The sequence below is a fragment of the Astatotilapia calliptera genome, chromosome 3 (assembly GCF_964374335.1).
Source record: "Astatotilapia calliptera chromosome 3, fAstCal68.1, whole genome shotgun sequence".
Taxonomy (NCBI): domain Eukaryota; kingdom Metazoa; phylum Chordata; class Actinopteri; order Cichliformes; family Cichlidae; genus Astatotilapia; species Astatotilapia calliptera.
In genome coordinates, this window is record NC_137424.1 from 2,537,531 (window position 1) to 2,562,192 (window position 24,662).

Genomic DNA, 24,662 nt, shown 5'->3' on the forward strand with positions numbered 1-24,662 from the left:
TCGGTTCACCGCATGGACAGGACATGGGACTCGGGGAAGTCAAGGGGAGGCGGCGTGTGTTTAATGGTGAACAACAACTGGTGCAACAGTGCGAACGTTGTTCCTCTCACACGCTCCTGCACACCAAATCTGGAACTACTGTCCATCATGTGTCGTCCCTTTTATCTACCTCGGGAATTTACATCGGTCATTATAAGTGCCGTTTATATTCCACCACAAGCGGACACGGTCACCGCCTTATGCGAGCTGCTTGAGGCACTCACACAGCACCAGACACAACACCGGGACGCTGCGCTTATTGTGACGGGGGACTTTAATAGCGCCAACCTCAAACGCGCAGCGCCGAACTTTTATCAACACATCACCTGCCCCACCAGAGGAGAAAGGACACTGGACCACTGCTACACTACGGTCAAGGACGGCTACAAGGCACAATCCCGCCCTCCGTTTGGCAAATCTGATCACGCCGCCATCTTCCTCATGCCAAAATACAAACAAAGGCTGAAATAGGAAGTTCCGGTTCAGAGGAAGGTCGCGCGCTGGACGGATCAATCAGTGGCCGCGTTACAGGACGCACTCGATGACACAGACTGGGCCATGTTCAGAAACAGCTCTGATGATGACGTCAACGTGTTTACGGAAGCGGTTGTGGGATTCATCGGGAAACTAGCGGATGATACCGTGGAGACAAAGACTATCACAACGTTTCCCAACCAGAAGCCGTGGGTGGATAAAACCATCCACGACGCTCTGAGATCCCGCACCGCTGCCTACAACACGGGACTCACGACGGGGGACATGGACCCGTACAAAGCCGCGTCATATAACGTGCGGAGGGCGGTGAAAGAGGCGAAGCAGCGCTACGGGAGGAAACTAGAGTCACAACTCCAACAGAGTGACTCTAGGAGCCTGTGGCGGGGACTAAGGACAATAACGGACTATAAAGCACCAACAACCGGTATGACGAACGCGGCCGTGACTCTGGCAGACGAGCTGAACACTTTCTATGCTCGCTTCGAGGCTGCAGCTAAGGACTCCAACGATGCTAATGTTAGCGGCGCTAACGGCTGCAGACAGGAAGATACTGCCAGCACCGGAAACGTGCTCGTCATCTCCGAGCATGAAGTAAGGAGAGCCTTCAAGAGAGTGAACACCAGGAAAGCAGCAGGACCAGACGGCATCCCAGGTCGTATCCTAAGAGACTGCGCATACCAGCTAGCTCCTGTGTTCACTGAGATATTCAACATCTCTTTATCTCAGTCGGTGATCCCCACATGCTTCAAAGAGTCCATCATTGTCCCTGTCCCGAAGAAACCCCACCCTGCTTCTCTCAATGACTATCGCCCTGTAGCCCTCACCTCAGTAGTGATGAAGTGCTTTGAATGCCTGGTCAGAGACTTCATCATTTCTTCACTACCAGACACACTGGACCCACTACAGTTCGCTTACCGTCCAAATCGTTCCACAGACGATGCCATCTCTCATCTCCTCCACACATCACTCACTCACTTGGACACTAGAAGGGGGAATTATGTTAAAATGCTCTTCATAGACTACAGCTCTGCATTTAACACCATAATTCCCTCCACACTCACCACCAAGCTGGAGCATCTGGGACTCAGCTCATCTATGTGTCAGTGGATCTCCAACTTCCTAACTGGCAGACCACAGGCAGTAAGGATGGGCGGACATGTCTCAGCCTCCACCACTCTCAGCACTGGAGCCCCCCAGGGGTGTGTTCTGAGCCCCCTGCTGTACTCTCTGTACACATATGACTGCGTGGCCACTACCAGCTCCACCACCATCATCAAGTTTGCTGACGACACCGTCGTGGTGGGCCTGATCTCTGATAACAACGAGACGGCCTACCTGAAGGAGATTAGGAATCTGGAGAACTGGTGCCAGAGGAACAACGTCCTTCTAAACGTCAGTAAGACAAAGGAGCTGATAGTGGACTTCAGCACTAAGCAGGAGAGGAACTACCAGACCCCTGTCATCAACGAGTGCCCAGTGGAGAGAGTGGACAGCTTCAAATACCTCGGAGTTCACATCCAGGACCTGTCATGGTCCTGTCACATCAACACCGTGGTGAAAAAGGCCCGTCAGCGTCTCTACCACCTCAGACGCTTGAGAGACTTCCAACTGCCCTCCAAGGTGCTCAGGAACTTTTACTCGTGCACCATAGAGAGCATCCTGACGGGAAACATCTTAACCTGGTTCGGGAACAGCACCATGCAGGACAGACGAGCTCTACAGAGGGTTGTGCGATCAGCTGAGCGCACCATCCGCTCCGGGCTCCCTGACCTGCACTCAATCTACAGCAGGCGGTGCTGGACCAAGGCCAGGAAGATGGTGAAGGACCTCAGCCACCCCAACAACAGACTGTTCTCTCTGTTGAGGTCAGGAAAGCGATTCCGCTCCCTGAAGACCAACACAGAGAGACTGAGGAGGAGCTTCTTCCCGCAGGCGATACGGTCTCTCAATCACACCACCACACAGTACTGACCCACACATATAGTTCTTACACACACACTGGACATTCTGGACTTTGTTTTCACTTCATCACTTAAATCACTGCTGCTGTTATTGTGTATATATTTATTTATACTTCTTGTGTATTTTGTTCATACATTCTTATATAGTTCTATATTGTTTATTGTGTATTTTGTTGTACAGTTATTTTATTTTCAATTTAATTTATATATTTTATCTTATTCTTTCCCAGTGTGTTGTACAGTTATTTCATTTTTAATCTTAATTTATATTTTATTCCTTCCTAGTTAAATTTACCCTTTTTAATTTTTCATATTTATTTCCTATCTTATTCATAGCCTTTTCCTTTTTTGTTTTCTTTAGGTCACGAGCAGTTGTCCAAGCATTTCACTACATATCGTACTGTGTATGACTGTGTATGTGACAAATAAAATTTGAATTTGAATTTGAATTTGAAAATAAATATTCTTCTGTAGCAATAACAAACTATAACATAAATTATTCTGTAGCAATTACACAAGAATATCCAGTAATGTCCCTGCCTACAATTAAACACATTCACTTACCGAAAATCGGGGCCATCTGCTATGGCAGCCTTTTACCACAAACTTCGTCTCTGCTCGGTGACATTCGTCTATCCCGGCCTGAAAGGAGACGCTACCGGTAGACTGCAGCAAGAACTGCCAGCATCTGAGCCAGACAGACTCTGTCTCTCTCATCATGATCACCTAAATGCACAGTAATGTCAGGTTTTGTAATAAGACAGATCGCGCTAACATAATATGCACTGTTAGTTGATTATTTACCTGCCGCATTAACGGAAGAGGACGTGCAAACGTTACCGCTGCTTCTGGGTTGAGATTCACGAGTCCGGAGAAGAATTAAAAAAACGACATTCATTTAAGGTCATTGCGTGTTTTGTGAGCAAATGCTTTTGCATATTCGCAATGTTTCCTCCCTTAAATGAAATATCTACTTTTCAAGTACTGCAAGTTGCCCTGTTGTCATCCGTTCTCATAAAGTATAACCAAACTTTTGAGCGTTTGAGCCGCTTTCGCGCCGTGTTTCCTGCCAGGTAAATGACGCTACGCAACGTGGTGACGTCATTCGGGGCGACTGGAATCGATAAGGGAATCGTTTGCAAAAATGGCAAACAATTCCAAGGAATTGAAACAGTGGGAACCGGTTGTCAACAAGAACCGGTTTTCGATACCCATTCCTAATTAATAGTATTAATGAGCTCCAGGTCGTATGGATGGGAAAATGTAGAGATGCTGGGTAAACAATATGATCAAATCCACAGTGGGAATAATTGAAGTGATAACGGCAGGTGTAGAGAACAAAAATGAATCATATTGAAATGTTAAATCAGGAAAATCCTGGAGAAGAGGATAGTTCTAATGTTCAGTTTGTAATGTTGAATTCAACGCAGCTCTTAAATGCATAAAAATGACTTCACCTGACGTCAGACTGAACAATCGGATTAGCTACTGATATTGATTTAACCCTTTAAGACCTACCATAGAACCAAGTCCGCCAGAGCTTATATTATATTTTTACATGCTGTAGAGCCATTTTTGGGAGCATTTCAAGTTGCTATTGTTGAAATCTCCCAATTCTTTGAATCTTTGGGCTGAAGGAAGGACAATACTCGGTGTATAAATGCTCAATCAACAATCATTTATTTCCATATAATTCAACACTTATGAGCATTAGAGCCATCATGATGGGGAGACCTGCCTGCAGAGGGTCAGCAGCATGTCTCAAAGTGGTGACGGGTTACACAGCTTTTTATACTCTCTAGTGGCCCCCACCTAGTCGTAAAAGCCTAAACATTCACATTCTTCCTCTCTTTCGGCGCCTAAATTATGACCTCGGCTCCCTGTCTTTCTGTGTGAAGTAGGAAGGGGGGTAAGGAATGTGGTCTGTTTCTTCCATTATCTGGACAAGGTCCTCTGCACACAACCTTCTCCTCATGATTCAGCAGTAAAACATGTCAAGAAACAATGTAATACATTCAACAGTGTTGAGTAATACAGGTCAAACCAATAGATCGAATGATTTTCACACTCTTTTAAGTCAGAAGTATAATGCAAACTAAAACTACATACTAATCACACACTCTATATTAAAGGGTATAATATGATCTACAGCAGTTAACATAATTCAACTATTTTGATTACATATATAAGGTAACATATAATAACAGAATAATCTCACAATACCCCCTTTTGATCTCTTAAACAAGAGATCACTTACAACATACACTCCAGCATTGCAAGGTCCAGGTCTTCTTGATCCTGAGGCCCTCTGTCCCCCTTTAACGGGTGGACCATATGTGGGATGACCTCTTCGTTCACGTAGTTCAGATGCAAGCAAAGTTAGATTTACAACCGTAACAGCAGTTACAGATGACACTCTCATCACTCCCCATTTTCCCACAGCTTTATTTTGGTGCTCCAGTTTTCCACCCCCTTGATGTCACCTAATAGCTTTCAAATGTACTTAGACTAGAACCTCTGTCTAAGGAGCTTTTAACCTTTATTTTTATTGCTGCAGCTACCAGTGTCTTCCAGTTGGGTGATTCTCAGCTTCTTTCTTCGACCTCCGGGGTTAGACCACCCTTTAGTCATTGCACAGTTCTGGGGATTATTCTGGCCCGATTTCAAACAAAGATCTGTGTGTTTTGGGGTCACCGCCGTGTCCCCCTTTTTGCCAAGAGCCTCTCGAACCTCGTTGGTATGGTGTTCCTGGTTCTCGCCACCCCTTCATGGTTATTGCTGTGTTTGTGGGATCCATCTTCTCCAGGAGCCCAACCGTCATGACACTTGACCCCAGTTGCTGTCTCGGCAGTCCCTACATCTGTCTCTGCCGTGAAGGGTCCTCATATCTCCGTGTCCCCGTCTGGTGTCTGTTCCTTTCTCTGCAAGAGACAGAAAACCAAAACACCTCTCTCCCTAGCCTTGATAATCTAATATTGTTATCCATTGTTCTTCTAATGATTCAAATTTGGTTCAAAATATTATGTTCAGGACTTATTCTAATCATAATTTATGTGTGTGTAAAAGTAATCAAAAATTAATGAACCATTTCTAAGTCTAACACATTATAAGCTTAAGTTTTACCATAGCTAAATTATTAAACACAAAAATAAACTCAAACAAAACAAAGCATCCACCCTTCTCTTGCCGGCTGGGTGAATTGTTTGTTGGCATTTACTAATCCTAAAGTTGGTTCAGTCATTGTCTCAGTCTCAAGTCAGTCAAAACTTTTAGTCCGTCCATCACAGTCCAGTCACATGCATTCATTCACACACATTCATACCAGATGTTGCTGATAATGGAGTCTCACGCGCAACCTATTCGAGCATCCATCACCAGCAAGATGACGTCATCATTTTTAAAGGAAAACAAGTCCTTGTTGTTTTTTTTTTTTGAACCGGATTGACTCGGTGCAATCCTTTTTAGACTCAGAACTTCTCAGCGTCCCCTATAAGTGAATTTCTCCCAAGCCAATTACAATCATGGAGAAGCACACTTTGCAACTGTTTACAGTAATAATATTTTATAGCGCTTTAAATCTCAATCTTTCAGGCCTGGTTTAAAGAGCTGATTGTTAAATCATGAAAAGAGCTGATTGTTAAATCATGAACTCACAAAATATCACCATGTCACCACCTCACCACCGGTGGATCACACCTCTCAGATGTTTTTTCCTCAGTGCACTGTAACAAAAACAAAAACAGACGTAACCAACAAAACACTAATAACAATAACACAAACTAGGGCCCGTTGCAGACATGTCCAAACATAAAACTATCCCTCTCTCGCTTACGAGAAAGAACACAAGCCAAAGCTCACTGATAAAATCAAGCTAGCGCTAAGCAAAACCAAAAATAAACCAAACACTCACAGGAACTTTTGCTTCCTGCCGGGACAATATTGTGTGGGAATGAGAACCTCAGGTGCCGTAACACCTTTCGTTCCTCCTTGAATTAAAACTCAATCACAGAAAATGCCGTACTCCGACCTAAAACTTACACTATTAATTCATCATCTTCACTCTGTGCCACTGTTCCTCATCAGGGCTGTGTGAAGCACAGCAAAGAATTCAGTCAAGGCCTTGAGCCATAAACAGACATCACGCACAGACATTGTTTTCATAACCAAACCGTTTTAAACCTTGTTAACTCTACATAAATGCCCTCTAGGTGACATATAACACATTCTAAGTAATCAATGGTAATCAATGGCTCCTCATAAAAAATATGTATTGGGATGTTTATGTGCAGCATTTTGCATATCAGCATAAGCAAAGCATTCTTCATTGCATGAGCGTGTGTGTGTGTGTGGATCACTCTTCATTGGACAAGCGTGCGCATGTGTATGTGTGTGCATCACTTCTCAATGAATCAGCATTCCAATGTGTGTGTGTGTGTGTGTGTGTCATTTCTCACTCAATCAACGAGTGCACATGTGTTCATGTGTGTATTTCACTTCATTTTTAATCTGTGTGTGTGTGTGTTCATCACTTCCCGGTTCTGGTGTTCTGGGTAAACCACGGCCTGAAGCGTGCCCTGGGGTCCTGCCCTCCTCCTTTTCAGTCTGTTTGCGACCATTGCTGCTGCTGCTACTCGAAGTTCTGTCCGTCCTGGTTCTGACCCCCATTGGGGCAGTCCTTTCTCCCGTGTCGATGCTCACCACAGGTGAAACCTGCATCTTCTCCTGTGTTTTTTGTCCATTCTGAGGTGCCTTCTGACCTCAGTTACTCCTCCTGTCTCGGTCACGCCCTTTTCGCCGCCCGATCATCCGTGTTGGTCCATCACTGTCCTGCACAGTGTGAATGCAAAGTTATCAAGGTCAGCATTCTTTTGCTCGGCCTTACTTTTCATTCGGGCTTGGCGGGCGTCTCGTCACAGCTCTGTCAGCTGAAGCTGTCTGAGAATTTTCCCCCGTGTAGTGAAACGGGCCTTAGGTTTAGTGCTCTCCGTCTCTGCTGCATGAGATCGCATTCCTGCAGCACTGTTGACTTTTTCAGGTTGTTGTTGTGGGTCCAGCTGTTGCAGCATTTGGTCAGGGTCACGTAGAGGGGAGAGCAGGAGTCCAGTCCGCCTCGGCTTTCAGGGCGGCAAAGCAGCCTTTAATTAAACATAAAGAGAAAAAACAAAAACAAAACAAAAACAAAACAAAAACAAACAAAAACAAACGAACAGGAAAATGATGTTGTGTTGGCTGTGTTATTCAGAGGGGAAACAACGGGGCCAGGCCCTGTGTCAGCCTTCTCTCCCCCCCCCCCCCCCCTTTTTTTTTTTTCTCACCATATAATCCACTCATGACCCACCAAGCTGACAGGACAACACAGGTACATATTAAAATTCTTAAGATCATGTTTAAAAGCCCAAAAAAGGAACTTTCTTTCATTCAGTAATCACTTTTATTAATCAATCAACAGAAAACATGTCACAATTTGACTCTTTTTACCACTAAATTTGTTGTGTCTTCCCTGGTTGGTTAGACCAGTGTTTCTTTTTTTTTTTTTAGTTAAATTGTTGTCCTGCAACCCAGAGGGTTTCTTTGTCAGTAATGTATAGACTTCATCATTTAAGTATGTTAATTTTTTCTTTAATTTTAACCTTGCTAGAAAATCTTCACATGTTCGTGAGTGTAAGCTGTTTCTTCATTGCGTGTGTGTGCATTTGTATAAAAGCAGGTTAATTTTAACTTTTTCTCAAACTAGGCGTTACCTTAAAAGGAGCCTTTCTCTCACATTTCTCTGCTTGTGTGTGTTTTTGTTTCACCTTTTGTTGTGATGCTCCGGACGCCTTTCCCAACCTCCACAAGTCCGTTGGCCCCAATTTTATGAATTAAAAACTTCTCTTAATTCCTCCTCTAATTCTCTCCTTGCTGCTGTCTGTTTCACAGCTGCTGATTCGTGCTGGGTGTGGTTCCCATTACCTATAATTTTGCTTCGGCCGCTGTGCTTGTGGGGGCAGTTGGTCCAGGTCCGCAGCTTCCTGTATTAACACACTAAGAGATTTATTTAATTTCCTTTTCATCACATGTTAAACAGATAAGCAGGCAACACGCCTACCTTGACAGCGTAAACTGCACGCCAGTCTCCCAACACATTCCTCCCTCTACTCCTCCATAATTCTCCACTGCACCCCTCTTACTATCTCTCCTTTTTATTTTTATTACACCACAGAGTAATACACCCAATTACGCCCGTCTATCTCTATGTGGCTCCAAATTTCCTCTTTATTTAATTTCACACTCGTCAGGGGACAGGCACACAACAATTTCAACCACTGAAACGAGGAATTCAACCTTTTTATATTTCACCTATGATAGAACTCAACCTTAGATGTAAAAGCATTTTCTTGTTCTATTCCAGAATCAATGTGAACCCGTGATTACTCGGCCGATTCAGTGATTTATTCTGGGGCTCTGCGGGAGTCCTCAGTTCCCAAGTCGCCACCTCGGCACTTAACCTGCCTGCACGTCTACAGACAGGGGGGTTGCCAAACCATGAACAAAATAGTTTCCACAGGTACACTAGGCGTCAACCTTAGATCTTAAAGCATCTTCTTCGCACTAATGCCCTCCTATTCAAACACATCAACCACTGTCACTGTGTTCACACTACACAGAAACCTCTGAGCTCACCTTTGAAAATGCAAGCGCACCACAAGCCAGACTCTATTTCACCTCTATTTCATATGCTAAACTTTGGCCGCGTCTTAGAAGTTTTCCCCATTTCTTGCAACAGAAGCCAGTTTTAGACTAAGTTAAATGTGGAAGGTAAAGTGGGCTGCAACTAGCTCAACGTAGTGTATTATTAGTTTCTCGGTAGAAGCAGTTTACTGCAACTAGCTCAACGTAGTGTCTTATTAGTTTCTCGGTAGAAGCAGTTTATTTAACACACTGGAATTCAGCCTCAACTTTTGTTGTTAGTATCTTGTGCCAAAAACCAGACACCGACAAATTTAATGTGAAAATACGTGTAACTCAGTGAACAGATTAATTTGGAAAGCCCAATATGCACATTTGGTATTTATAATACAACAGGCTGTGCTTACCTTTCTGTTTTAGGCCGGCCCTCTGTTCACCTCGCCTCACGATCTCACCAAAGGCCAAATCTGCCCCTCCTCAGCACGCCAAAGATCCGGGTCACACGGCACCAAGTTGTTGAAATCTCCCAATTCTTTGAATCTTTGGGCTGAAGGAAGGACAGTACTCGGTGTATAAATGCTCAATCAACAATCATTTATTTCCATATAATTCAACACTTATGAGCATTAGAGCCATCATGATGGGAGAGATGCCTGCAGAGGGTCAGCAGCATGTCTCAAAGTGGTGATGGGTTACACAGCTTTTTATACTCTCTAGTGGCCCCCACCTAGTCGTAAAAGCCTAAACATTCACATTCTTCCTCTCTTTCGGCACCTAAATTATGACCTCGGCTCCCTGTCTTTCTGTGTGAAGTAGGAAGGGGGGTAAGGAATGTGGTCTGTTTCTTCCATTATCTGGACAAGGTCCTCTGCACACAACCTTCTCCTCATGATTCAGCAGTAAAACATGTCAAGAAACAATGTAATACATTCAACAGTGTTGAGTAATACAGGTCAATCCAATAGATCGAATGATTTTCACACTCTTTTAAGTCAGAAGTATAATGCAAACTAAAACTACATACTGATCACACACTATATTAAAGGGTATAATATGATCTACAGCAGTTAACATAATTCAACTATTTCGATTACATATATAAGGTAACATATAATAACAGAATAATCTCACACTATACATCAATACAACCATTACAGCCTAAATTTTAATAATATGTATGTATTAAGTGCATAGTAATTACATAAATTGCAAAAAAGTGCAATAAACTACAAAAAAATTGAAAATCGTTTTCGTTTTTTAACATATATTTCTAGTTAGAGAAATTTAAGAGGCTTTTCCCTCAAAACTGTAAATACAAAAAAGTTGCACAAAATAGTTTCCCACCACAGGAAATTTATTTTGAGTGCCTTCATAGTTTTATGTTTGAAATACACCAATTTTTATATACTGCAGGAAAAACGAAAATAAATATTATACTGCAAATTTGCAAAATAACAGCATATGCATCAAAATAAACTATTTCCATCAGTGCAATATGAGTCCTAAGCATATGTGGAAGGAAACTGTAACCTAGGACAACCTGATGGCATAAGATGTAAGTACAACTCCTCAGGTTTGATATGCAAAAAAAATTATTGCGCTAGCTCACGTGGTTACAGTGCTACCGGGATTTAAAAATAGTTGCGCAAAACGGAGTTTGCCCACTCTGACCAGTTTTAAAGGATTAAAGCAAGAAAATATGGTATTAGCATTAGCTGCCAATTCCTATTCACCTAAAATTTGCATTACCTGCTAATGGCAGTCTACTTAGCATTAACTCCTCACTAATGTAATGCTAATTCACATCAAATTATCTTTAGCTTTAGCATTAGCTGCTAGCTTCAGCCTACCTAGCACTAGCTGCTCACATTGTTAAAAGGGAAGAGAAAACGATATTAGCATTAGCTTGTAATAATTATTCACCCCTAATTAGAATTAGCCACTAATGGCAGCATACTTAGCATTAACTCCTCACATCGTTATAATGCAAATGATGCTAACTTGCATTAAATTAGACTGCTGTTATTAGCTAATGCTATTTAGCAGTAGCTGCTCACATTGCTATAAAGCAAAGGAAAACGATATGAGCATTAGGTTCTAATGCGTATTTGCCTTAAATTAGACGTAGGTGCTAATGGCGGCCTACTTAGCATTAGCAGCTCAGATGTTGTAATGCTAGGAAAAAGAGTGTTAGCATTAGCCGTTCACATTGTTATAAAGTTAAGGGAAATAGTGTTAGCATTAGCTACTCACATTGTTAAAAAGTGTTAGCATTAGTGCATAATGCTAATTCACATCAAATTAGCATTAGTTAATAACGGCAGCCTATTTTGCATTAGCAGATAATGTTCACCTTGGCCCACTGGAAAAGTTAAGAACTAAAGATTTAGGAGTGTTTCTCGATAGCTCTTTCTCATTTGGGAAACAAATGAATTCTGTTATTAAAACCAGCTGTAAGGTTTATATTGTTGATTGTCATTTATGCTTAGAAATATTTACTCATATATGCTTAGAGTTTTATAATAGATTGCATGGTGATAGAGGTTTGATCCTCAGTAGTCTGTAAAGACTGTGTGCCTTCCAGAGTGCTCTGGCATGCACACACCACTTGGGGCCATGAGAGAGGTCGTACCCTCTCTTACTGATTTATGGTGTAGGACAGGGGTCTCAAACTCAATTTAGCTGGGGGCCGCTGCAGGCAGAGTCTGGGTGAGGCTGGGCCGCATTAGGTTTTCCACAAGAAAGGCATGGTTAAAAAATTCCAATCTTCTCAAATCTCTTTATTTTTATTTTTTAACACAAAATATGAAAAATAAATAAACAAATTAAGAATTAATAAGAAAATAAATCAATCTGTAATACATAAATAAAATAATAATAAGATATTTTTAGTCAGTGAACTTGTGTGTTTCTTTCAGTCTTCTATATCTGCTGTATTTAGATTGAAATGTCTGTATTAACAGTTCTATAACCTTCTTCTGAACATGAATGGAACACTGTAGAAAATGAACTGTTCTTCTGAACATGGCTTCTCTTGCCTACTCCTTGCTGCTAGAGACCTGGCAGCGTTTCCTCTTGCATAGCCGAGCCAGATTTGGCCTGAGGAAGGAAGCAGTTGCGACCCTCAGTATGTCTTGAAGATGATCATCCGTAAGTCTGGACCTGTACTTGGACTTATTGAAGTTCAAAGTGGAGAAGAGCTTTTGGCACAAGTATGTGCTACCAAAAAGGCACATGGTCCGCTTGAACATTCGGGAAAGCCGAGGGAAACTAGGGCTCAATCCTCTCAAAAATTGTCCAAGCTTGTCTGCTTTTCCACTCACCTCCCTGAACTTTGCTTTGAGTTCAGAGTTGCACTGCAGCTCAATGAGCTCCATTTGAAGCACAGAAGGGGCATCTTGCACATCAAAGGAGAAGGGGTCCGCAAAAATGTGAAAGGTGGCTCTGTGTGTCTTGAAGTCAGCAAATCTGTGATCAAATTCCTCCTGTAGCCTCAAAATGACATCAACATACTCGTCAGCACTGAATGGTGTGCCTGCATCCACGAGTGCCTTGCATGCTGGGAAATGGCAAAGGTTTGTCTGAGAGAGCTGAGCTTTCCAGAGCGCCAGTTTTGTGGAGAATGCTCTCACGTTGTCATAGGCAGCACTGACAAGTTGCGGGCCGTGAGTTTGAGACCCCTGGTGTAGGAGGACACCTACTCTGTGTCTGGTTAAGTATAAGAGCCCTTTGTTAGGGGGACCGCTGGACTCTTAGCACCAGCTTTGGGGTCACAGGGTCACATCTGGAACACACACACACACACACACACACACACACACACACACACACACACACACACACACACACACACACACACACACACTATGCACAGACTGGTACTCTTTGTTCATACCTGTGTAAGACGTCATATGTTAATGAACTTGTGCATATTCATGTAAGCTCAATAAAGAGCAGTGTTACGAGGGAGCAGACGAGAGCGACTGAGGTCAAGTGAAGGAACGGCGCTGTCACAGTTCTCTCCCTCATCAATTGTCTGGTTCCAGCGGTGGGTCTGTGCTAGACGACCCATCACCAGCTTTTTCCACTGGTTACCAGTACGTGGTAGAATCCACTTCCAGATCTGGTTGTCTTTAAATCTGTGAATGGATTGGCTCCATCTTATCTCTCTTTAACAAAAGAATCCAAGTGGAGCCCTCAGGTCTGCAGATAAGCAGCTTCTGACCAGAACTAGACGTAAAAACAGAGGTGAGCTTTATCGATGGCTGCAGCCAAACTCTGGAACAGTCGCCCTTCACATCAGGTCGTCACCAACACTGGACATTTTTAAAAGCCGGTTGGAAACACATTTGTACTCTGTAGCTTTCAATCCTGACCAGTCTTTATAGTCATTACTGTGTATGTTTCCTATTTTCTCTCTACTCTGTGCAGCACTTTGGCTCAAGCTGTTTTTAAATGTGCTGATAAATAAATGTAGATTTCTTTGAATAAAACAGTGGAGCCGAGCTTTGAGCTCAGTGTGTAACAGTGTGTGTGTGAGAGCCATGTAATGTCCATGTGTGCATGCTGACTGTGCTGCTCTGACCCCCCTCCTCCTTTCAGGGTGGAGCCTGCTGGAGTCCGATGGTTGAGACCAGGTCTGAGGAAGTGTAAGTGTGTTTTTAATGGGATTCATGAAAACAAAGCAGCACACATTCAACCATCTTCATCATGTCAGGAGTCATCATCAAAGTGTCAATCAATGAACAGATGATGGATCAATAACTGCAGCTGGATTGTGTTTGTTCTCTCCATCAGATTCCTGTCAACTCACAATCGACACAAACACAGTGAACACAAACCTCCAACTGTCTGACAACAACAGGAAGGTGACACGTGTGGAGGAGGTTCAGTCATATCCTGATCATCCAGACAGATTTGATGGTTTTTATCCTCAGCTGCTGTGTAGAAATGGTCTGACTGGTGGCTGTTACTGGGAGGTCGAGTGGAGAGGAAACGTTGATATATCAGTGAGTTACAGAAGCATCAGAAGGAAAGGAGGCAGTGCTGACTGTGTGTTTGGATGGAATGATCAGTCCTGGAGTCTGAGCTGCTCTCATGATGGTCCTCGTTCTGTCTATCACAATGACAGAGTAACATCCATCTCCTCCTCCTCCTCCTCCTCCTCTGTCTCTAACAGAGCAGCAGTGTATGTGGACTGTCCTGCTGGCACTCTGTCCTTCTACAGAGTCTCCTCTGACACTCTGATCCACCTCCACACCTTCAACACCACATTCACTCAAACTCTTTATCCTGGGTTTTATGTCTCTCCTGGTGGCTCAGTGTCCCTGTGCTGAGTGGAGTGTAAAGAGTGTCTCCTGTTACAGAAACACTCTGACTGTTGAACAGATAGTTCAGTCTGTACATGTCTGTCTCTTTCACTCACAAACACGTTTTCAGATTCATGGATTCAATCAGTTGATGTTTGAAACTCTTCTAAATGATTCCTTGTAAACTTCTTCAGTCACAAACAAACAGGAAGTGATGTCACATGTGTTCCTGTCCACACAGCAGAATGAGTCTATTGCTGACAGTGATGTACAAACAGAGTGAGCATTTCTGAGGCCCAAAATAAACTGAGTAGTTCACTGAATGAACAATGGACTGTGAGCTCAGTTCGTTCATCATTAGTATGGATTATATATGTATATGTATTATATTAGTATCATATATATCAGGTGCTGCTGCTGATATGCTGACTGAAGAAGTCACGACCCCTCAATAATCAGATCCAGCCAATATAATTTCATCATTCATAATCATATAATTATGAATTATCTTGCATAAATAGCTTTTTGATTTTCTTTAATCAATTACTATCAGCAAAATAGTTCCATGTTTAATCATTTAGTAATGTAACCTCCCCCCTCCTCCGCCGCGTACTTGGTATTACCCAACCGGCTTTCTCTACCAAACCTTTGTGTCATCATGTGTTGAGAAGAGAGAACAGTTATAACGGAGGAGCAAAAGGAAGCCCTGAAATCTGCATCAACAAGGAAGTGTTGGCTCACCAGTGATCCCAGCAGAGCCACTGGTTTGGCTCCAGTTGTTCTAGATTCAATGATGTTGTTGCTACAGATACATGTCAGCATCTTTATTGAATTTTATATGAAGCAGAAATGGCGTCATTAGGAGAAGAAGAGGAGAACAAGTCCGGCGAGGAGGCAGCAGCTCTTAAAGATGAAACAGCAGCTCAGCCCTGAGCTCAGAGAGCTGCACATGAAAAAGCTCCTCAAGCAGATCCTGTCAGAGGTTTGTCATCAACAGGAGGAACTGTTCACATCATAGGATGAAGATGCTGTCAGCTGGATGAAGAAGGTTATTTAATGCAAACGTTCACACTGAAGTCAAATTGTTGTCGTGTTGAACAGATTCATGTACTGATCGTCTCCAGAATGTTAGAAGAGCTTCAATGAATCATTAGAAACAACTTACAGCTGCACAGCTGTGTCAAACACATCTGTGTGTCATTGTGGGATTGTTGTGTTTCTACATGTGACACACGTCTAAAACATGCACACAATCTGAACACAAACAGGGACTCATGTGTTCCCACAGCCAGATGCTGAGAGCCATTTCCTTGTAGTCCTGTGTCTACATACATGAACCATTAGATGTTATTGGAATGATTGTCAGCTCTGATAGTTTCATGTGTGTTTAGCTGGACGCTGTTTGATCCTCGACATGTTTAAAGGTGTCCAGTCCTGAGACACTGGGGCTGGAAACAGCTGTGATGTCATTGGACTGTCACACAGACAGAAGTGCATGAAGTGAGCAGCCGAGGAGCCGCTGATGTTTTGGATTCAACAGCATTTGAAAGGTCGACACAGACACATTTGCACACAGAAAGCTGAATCTGTCATATGCCACAGTGAACTCACTGTTCAGTGTTTTTCAGGAAGCTTCTTAACTGCCTCTGCTGCCAAACAAGCAGCTGATGTCCTTGAGAAGAAGCTGAAGAAGTCTTCAACAACAAATACAGGAAGTGGACTTTCAAATACTAGATTCACTTTAGACTCACAGAGAAATGACTCAACCAGCTGTGTTTGATTGACTCCTTTGACTATATGAAAGGTCAGTGTGTGTCTGCACACAGACTGTTGTGTTGGACTGTTATTCAGTTGTCTGCTGAATGTTTTCAAATGTCTGCATCTCAGCTGTGATGAGGCTGGGGGTCATGGGAGGCCACCGTAGCAGCCTCTTCAACATCATGACATCATCATAAATGCTGCTGGACTGTCTGATGGGCTGACGGTGAAAAAGCCGTCGGGAAGGAAACAGAAGACATTTCAGAGGCTGCAGCAGATTTCTTTGATTCGGGGCCTTTTTCAGCTTTATTGGACAGAGCAGTGAAGATAAGTGACAGCAAAGCAGAGAGAAAGGGGGCGTGGCCCGGGTCAAAGCCAGGCCAGCTGCTCTCCACCTCGTGGTCACCTGCTCATCCTAGTGAGCTCCACCAGCAGCCCTTTCACACACTTTACACTGTCAAACACTGTGTGTGGACCTCAGCTAACAACAGGCTACATTTAAGTCTGGACTACATGCTTTTATATTGTTTTTATTCCATCAGCAGCTCAACATCATGAGCAGCTTTGACATAAAGACATCAAACTCAAGCTGACTTTAAACTACTTTTAATACAGGGGCTCAAAAACAACAACATCTTTATTATATATCAGGACACAAAGTCATTTCATCTCAAAGGGAAACAGCTTTATTTGGAATAACCAGCACTATCAACTGGTTTGGGATCTCCACCAGTTTCATGTCTTTGCAGCTTCTCCAACAAAGTTCCTGTAAAATCAGCATGTTTGTCTTTATTGGTTTGATAGTGATTGATTATTCAGTCCCAATCTGCTGTCATCTAAAGAACAAAATGATGTTTCTATGAGTCACAAAGCTCCAGATGTTGTCGGCTTCACAAAGAAAACAAAGAACTTAAACACAAAGTGTTTGGAGCCAAAATGTTCCCAAGCTGCTCTTTTTGAAATGGCAGAGGTACAGTGGTGTCTAACAGCACACTGTGGAAGGCAAACATGTTATTGTTGGATGAAACTTCATGAATCCTTTGTAGATTTGAGCTGTTGGAGCCTTTCTTTTCTCTTCAGGTGTACAGATGCTGAGGAGGCAGGTGAAGCAGGTGGAGCTGTTGTGATGCTGGCAGAGGGTGTGTCTTAGTAACTCTGTGAGGCAGAACTGGATCCAACATTGTGGATGTGTTGATGTTGGAGCCATTAAGAGTCTCTGGCCACACTGTAGGATTTCCCTTTGATCCACTGTGGGGGCATTTTGGAGTCTGTCAGTGAAACTCTTCATGTTTGTGTTTGACTCCAGTTTATAGAAACAGAGGAATGTGTCATGCTTTTGTTCGGCCTCCACAAATACACACATTTGTTCATTGGTTGGACTTTTTGGAAGGAGACACATTGAAAACCATGTTAATAAGATCTTGTTGTTTCCTGTGGATCCGACACAGAGAGTGGACTTCAGACAGAAAGCGTGGAAGAGATTTTAGAGGCCGTGTGTGGCAACAGGAAGTTTCTGTGTGTTTGCTGATCTTACATGTGGAAAACAACACGTGATGTTTGTGAAGTTCTACAATGATCATTGTTCTCACAGCATTTTGAGTGGGAACAGTTCAAACTGGGAGTAGTGGGAGTTATTTACTGATTGAAACAAGCTGAATGTTTCTGTGACGATGAAGATCAGCAGCTCAGCTGATCAATGAACTGACATCTATCAGTCGTTTCATGAGATGAAGTCATCAGCAGACATTTGTTCTGACTGTGTGATGAATGTCAGAACGTCAGGGCTCTGCTTTAGTCACTGCTTGATGATCATTGGCTCATTGTTGAATCCAGGGCCCAGTCTGACCTCTGACCTTTGCTGCAGGTCTTCTGTGTTATCTCCACTTTCATGTCTGATCTTCTGCTGTATCGTCCAAAATAAACATCTGGATCATTTCCAACACTTCAGCAGATCTTTAGTTTGGGCAGTGCAGCACAGAATAACACATATTGTACTATACTGCCCACTTCCTGATCTTATTGGATCTGTGTGTGAGGTTGGTGAAGGAAACACATGTTTACTGAGTGAGTCGCTGCCATTAGGAACTAGTTTTTATATCACAGCCTGGAAATCACACAGGACCATTTCTGCAAGTGAAAAGTCGTCATTGGAGGAAAATCATTGTGTAGTTTGTGCGACTGAAGAATTGTCCCAACTACATGTGCTGCTGACCTTTGACCTTTTCTTTAGGTGCACAGAGGAGTCTGTGGGAACATCCAGAACTGAGGCATCTTGTGTACAAACGTGTTCAGACCAGATGTCAAATGATGTCAGATGTCATCCGTGAATGGATGCAACTGTGGATCGTTCCAATAAAATGAGGCAGTTTTGTAAGTACAAGCCCACTACAACCCATCATCAACATTTTAAATTACATTATACATCTTCACTGATATAAAGCACCACTATTTTAACCTGATTCACTTTTTCCACCCTAACAGTTCATTCCTCAAATCAAACAAGATATTTGACCCTAAAAAAATGCATCAACAAATAATTTTGTAATAAAATATTTATTCTTCAACTTTTACAAGTGAAATCAAACAAGTGTGTTTAAGAGTGAAACCAGAGTGGAAGCTGCTCATACAGAGTCCAACCCAGGCTAAAGTAAGCTGAGTAGAGCAGCACCATCAAAGTGTCGGCTCTCTGAACACGGTGCAAGATCGCCATCTGCAGGACAAAACTAGTTTTTCTCGCCCTCCTCGTCAACATCAAGATGATGTCATCGTACAGCAACTGATTCCCTGTCCGTCTGGAACAAAGCATTTACATTAAAAAAGACATTTACAGAAAATACAAACACCAACAACACATCTCATCATCACATGATATTTTATTATTTATTATATTATATATTTTTATTGTACCATCAACATCAACAAATACCAGCATATTTTCTTTGAGATTGAGTAGAGTGGACCTTTCCCTTGGTTCACTTCCTGCTCGCAGCATCAGCTGACCTCTGACTTCCTGGTTAAGGTCTCTCAGCGTTGACTGGAATATCAAATCGGACTCACACCATGTTCTTGTAATGTGGTCATGTCTGTCCGCTGTTTGAAGAGCATCTCTGGCCTAAACACAATAGGAAGAACAACAACACGGCTAAAAAAACAACACATTTCCATATTAGATGAAGGGCACCGTAACTGGAAATGGTAACATTCATCTGATGCTGCTTTAGATTTATCTTCTGTTTTAGATCAACTTTGATCACTTCGAGCCATCTTAAGTCCGTTTGTTCTAACTTCTCACTAACATCTCGTATGATTTCAGATCCCTGCTGTTCCCCAGCTGCCCTGTAGGTTTGTGCTTTGACCTCCAGAGGGCGACAAATCAGCACAGACAGAGAGCTCCATTCAAACTTTGCTGCCATCAGGAATAATTCTTCAAATATAATCATCAGTGTTTGAGCAGTTATGATATCAGGGACAATCTAGACATGTGTGACAATACTGAACATGTCACATGACACACCTCAAACATCATGTGATCCACTCTCAGTCTGCACTTTCATTCATGACTTCAACAGGTTGAAATGAGCTTTGAAGAAACATTCAGTGAAATAAATCTTTCATGGATTCATGTGAGCAGCAGATGAACTTTACAAAGAATCAGTGGATTTATCTTCTGTTTTAGATCAACTTTGATCACTTCGACCCATCTTAAGTCCGTTTGTTCTTCTCACTCACTAACGTCTCATATGATTTCAGATCCCTGCTGTTCCCCAGCTGCCCTGTAGGTGGCCTCAGTGTGTCTCACACCATTTACAGATGATTACAGGTCGTTTACAGTTCAAACAGGTCCAACATAAGAAATATGCAGAAAATATCCTGCTATAACAGTTTGGGTCAAAGTGCAGATGTTCCAGATGTTCTGAGTCTGTCTGTGTTTCATGTTAACATGTAGATGTTGGACCAAAGTGAAGCTTTTTGATGTGACAGCAGGAATGTGAAGTGTAACTCTGAGCTGTAGGAAATGAAACTAAACGGACTTTTTCTCCTTTATTTATAGGAAAGTGTAGGAGAGCAACAGATGAACAAGCGTTACTGTAACAGGAAACATCAGAGGACCTTTATGTTCATCATCATCACTGTTTCCTTGTTCTGTCACAAACACACAACACTTCCTGCTCTCTCTCTGATGGATCTGATTGGCTGTTTCATTCACAGGAGGTCAGGGCGTCACACAAACAGCTTTAACTGCACAACGACACACTTTAAATCATCTGCAGACAAACCTGTGTGTTTGATTTATGAAGAAATAATAAAGACGTGTGTACAGCTGTCCATGAAGCAGCTTCTCACACAAACTCTGACACTTCAGCCACTTTAATTCCTGCAAAGCTGCGTAATAAAGAGCTGTGACTGCTATGAGCTGCTGATGATGACTGCATGAAGCTCTCAGCTGAAGCTTCTTTCATTTATTTTAATGTTAATGTCGCCTTTTTAAGTCTGTGTGAGGATTTTAATGACACACATTAAAGGAGCTTCTTTGATTAGAACCAAATTCATGTTGATTTTCAGCCTGAAATGATAAAAACTTTAATAATTCTGTTTATAATCATCAACCTGGAGACTAATGAAAAGTATAATAGTGAAAAAAAGCCTTTATTATTTGAGTAATGCCTGAATCTGCTCAGAGACAACACAGAGGTGTTGATGACAGTTTGACATTAACTGAATTAAAAACTAGGGCTGTCAAATGATTAAAATTTTTAATCAGATTAATCACAGCCTAAAAATCAATTAATCATGATTAATTGCAACTCGAAATATGACCAAAATGTGTGCAAACATACGGACAGATAGCGGATTTTTACACACTTGTTAGTGTTATTTAATGCTAAGACCATGCTGAGTGGCCTGCGTTCACTCAGCGTGGTCTGACGTAGGCTGGGTGTTGTGCTGGAAGCGAATTAATCACAGCCTAAAAATTGATTAATCGCAACTCGAAATATATGTGTATATGTGTAAAAATCGGGACAGATAGTGGTTTTTAACACACTTGTTTGTTTTATTTATTATTAATTGTGAGTACAAACAGTACAAGCAGAACAGGGCTTCAAATAATTGTGAGGGATTTTTACTGAATGTTTTCCACCCGTTTAAATCTAGCACATTGTTTTATCCATATACATCTTCAAGTTCACAGAACATAGGCCTAATTCAACAGGCAAAATAGAAAAAATCTCCAATCATCCTTTTGGGTAAGGTAGATTAGTGCAAAAAAATATGAACAACAGTGAAAAGTATTGTTTAAATCACATTCAACCATAGAACAAGCTCTAAACACACGGTCCTCTGGTCTACTCATCCTTCAGCCAGTTGCTGAGACAAACCAACTTGTCCACGTTCTCTGAGTGCAGAGCAGACCTCTTCTTGTTCACAATGTGCCCTGCTACAGAGAACAGCCTCTCACAGGGCACTGTGGAGGCAGGAGTGGCCAGGTATCTGCGAGCAAGGCGGGCCAGCTGGCTGTGGGCTCCTGCATGAGCTGCCCACCACTGTAAGGGACAGTCCTCTAAGGCAGTGCAGGGCTCTGCTCTGTAGCGCTGTATGGCTCTGTCCTGCTGTACCTCCTCCTCTGACTCAGAGTCAGAGTCCATCTGCACCAGGCTCAGCCTCTTCTTGGCTGGACCTTCTTCTGCAGTGTGTGATCTTCTAGGAGAGTCTTCATGCAGCATGCCTGCCAGTGTGGTCCACACTGCTTCTCTGTCAGTCTTGGGCACACTGCGTAGGTCTTTAAAACGTGGGTCCAGTGCAGTTGCGATCTGGAGCCATGCATAGTTGGTATGTTCCTGGCGGGAAGCAAGGTCTTCCTTAAACTTCTCTTTAAACCTCACCACATATGCAGGGTCCTCATCAGTTACTTCCATGACACGGCGCAGGTGGCAGAAGGCTGGTAGAACTACAGAGCAGGAGACGTAGGCCTCTCCTCCCAGCAGTTCAGTCACATATCTGCAGTGGAATACACACACACACACACACACACACACACACACACACACACACACACACACACACACACACAGATAAGACAGCAAATTAAAAAAAGCTTTTTATTACTAGGTATTAAGACATTTTCATAATAACAAAACTGATTTAAGATGTATGTTTGATACATTTAATCTAAACCTACAATTATGGTCACAATGACAGGCTCACCTGCAGGGCTCTAGAAGTGTCTCCAGTCTCTGGAGTTTGTCCCACTCTGGAGGCGTCAGGAGGACAAGTTTATGCTTTTGTTTATCCAGAGTCGCGGTTACTGCAGTTTGGTTGCGGATCAAGCGCTTCACCATCTCCAGCGTGGAGTTCCAGCGCGTAGGCACGTCCTGGGCCAACGGCTCCTGCTTGCGCCCCAGTGACACCTGCTCTGCGTTCAGCTCTGCTGTGTTTGCTGGGCTGTGCTTAAAATGGCCAACAATTTTGCGGCATTTGGCCAGCGCAGTGACAAAGCCACTGTCTGCGAGACTCACTGTGATGCATCTCTGTAGAATGTGCGCGGTACACGGCATGTGATTGAATGGCATGATGCGAGCCGCGGCGATCATATTGCGCGCACTGTCCGTGCCTACTGTTGTCACCTTCTCCTCAATTCTCCACCTGCGAGCAACAGTCTGGAACTGCTCTGCACAAGCCTCCGCAAAGTGCCGCTCTTCCGTTTTCATTATAGTCAGCGCAAAGGATGTCAGACCCCAGGCTTCAGTGATTAAATGCGCAGTAACTCCCAGGTAATTGTCATTACTCAATGATGTCCAGTGGTCTCCTGTCAGAGCCACGCATTCTGTGTGAACTAAAGCCTCTTCTTTTTTCTTTTTCTCCGTTTCATACAGTTCGTGGATTCGAATTGTTATTGTGCTTCTCGCTGGGGGCTTGTAGGACGCGTCCTGAGATGCAACCTTTAAAACATCCGCAAAGCCCTTGTCCTCCACAATGCTTAGCGGTCTACAGTCCTTTGCTATCCATTTGGCTATATTGTCGGTCAGTTTGTCCAAAGAAGACTTACCGAGTGGCCTGCGTTCACTAAGAGTGGTCTGACGCAGGCCGGGTGAAGCTGCTGCCCCGACAAACGCGTGTTTGGCATTAAGGTGGTATTTTAAGGTCGAATTTGAACGGTGAAATTGAAACTCTTTACTACAGTGAGTGCAAATTACAACGCGTTTGTTTATTGTCCCATCTATGTTCTTCTTGTATTTGAATTCCCCATCCAGAAGGCCATCCTGTTCCTGCTTCTCCATTTTCAGTGGCGCGGTAAACAAATCAAGTGGAATTATGGGAGCGACTTTTTTTTTTTTTATCTGCGTGTTGCGCTAAATAGTTAAATATTCTAACGTAATTAATTCCAAAATTTAATTATCGCAATTAATGCGTTAATTTCGACAGCTATATTAAAAACAAAGTGCTCTTATTGTGAAAATCTGCCTCCTACTTCTTTAAATCATTTTTATGTATTTTTTAACCTCACAGTGAAACATTGAGGCATTAATCTGACACAGTTTGATCAGCAGCTGTGTTTTCACTGACGTTTCACTTTGATTTGTTCAGACTGAGCAGAGAGGATCGGTTCTCTGTGTGCGCACTGCTGAGAAACACAAGCTCATTTCTGCTGTTTCATGAAAAGTGTTATGGAGGAACAAGAAGTTCAGCCTCTAAACTCTCAGCGTGAGGACTGAGTGAAGAGTTTCAGAGCAGAGAGTTTTGGCTCACAGCTTTTAGCGTCTACACAAAGAGACGATTACGCACTTGATCTGAGAACATCTCCACCTCCTACAAACAAACTCTCCTACGAGCAGCTGTCACAACCACAACAGGCAGAAGACTGGATTTCTTCAGGTCAGATTTACTGCAGTTTGCATAAATTGTGTGTCACAGACATTGTAGTTCACATGCCCTATAGCGCAGTGCCCCCTATGTGTTGTAAGGAGGACGTAGTAGAGAACACCATGAGAACGTTAAAGGGTGAAGTGTGGGCGTTGATCGTATATACCGGGACAATCGCACATACGTGTATAAAAGAACAGGTATGTGCGTTATGCAGGACATCGTTGTTTTAACAACCCTGAAAATGGCAAAGAGACACGCTTACGAAGCACAGTTTAAACTGAAGGCCATCAGCTACGCGGAGGAACATGGAAATCGAGCAGCGGCGAGAGAATTTAAGGTTAATTTAATGAATCGATGGTTCGCAAGTGGAGGAAGCTGGAAAACAAGCTCCGACAGGTCAAGAATACGCAGCTGAGTTTCCGCGGACATAAGGCGATTGATAGAGGATTTTTATGAAATACAATATAATCAAGTGTGTTTTATTTTCTAGTGTTCATATATTTTCACATAACCAAGCCTATTGTTAAACAAAACACAATGCATTCCTTACTTCAGTGTTTGAGATGTT

At 42.8% G+C, this 24,662-nt stretch overlaps 1 protein-coding gene and 1 long non-coding RNA gene across 2 annotated transcripts in view; one reads left to right on the plus strand and one right to left on the minus strand.

Annotated features, from left to right (window-relative positions):
* LOC113018266 (uncharacterized) overlaps positions 1-20,772 on the plus strand; it is a 41,159-nt gene extending 20,387 nt beyond the window's left edge. The window contains exon 2 of the long non-coding RNA XR_013905056.1: positions 20,283-20,772. This is a non-coding gene — a long non-coding RNA (uncharacterized LOC113018266). The remainder of the gene's footprint in view (positions 1-20,282) is intronic.
* Positions 20,773-21,260: 488 nt separating this feature from the next.
* LOC113035738 (E3 SUMO-protein ligase ZBED1-like) lies at positions 21,261-23,559 on the minus strand. Its single transcript, XM_026191382.2, has 2 exons — positions 22,436-23,559; positions 21,261-22,228 (listed from the first exon to the last, which is right to left on the minus strand). The coding sequence occupies exons 1-2, from the start codon at positions 23,506-23,508 to the stop codon at positions 21,577-21,579; spliced, it is 1,725 nt and encodes a 574-aa protein (XP_026047167.2). The 5' UTR covers positions 23,509-23,559; the 3' UTR covers positions 21,261-21,576.
* Positions 23,560-24,662: the final 1,103 nt, after the last annotated feature.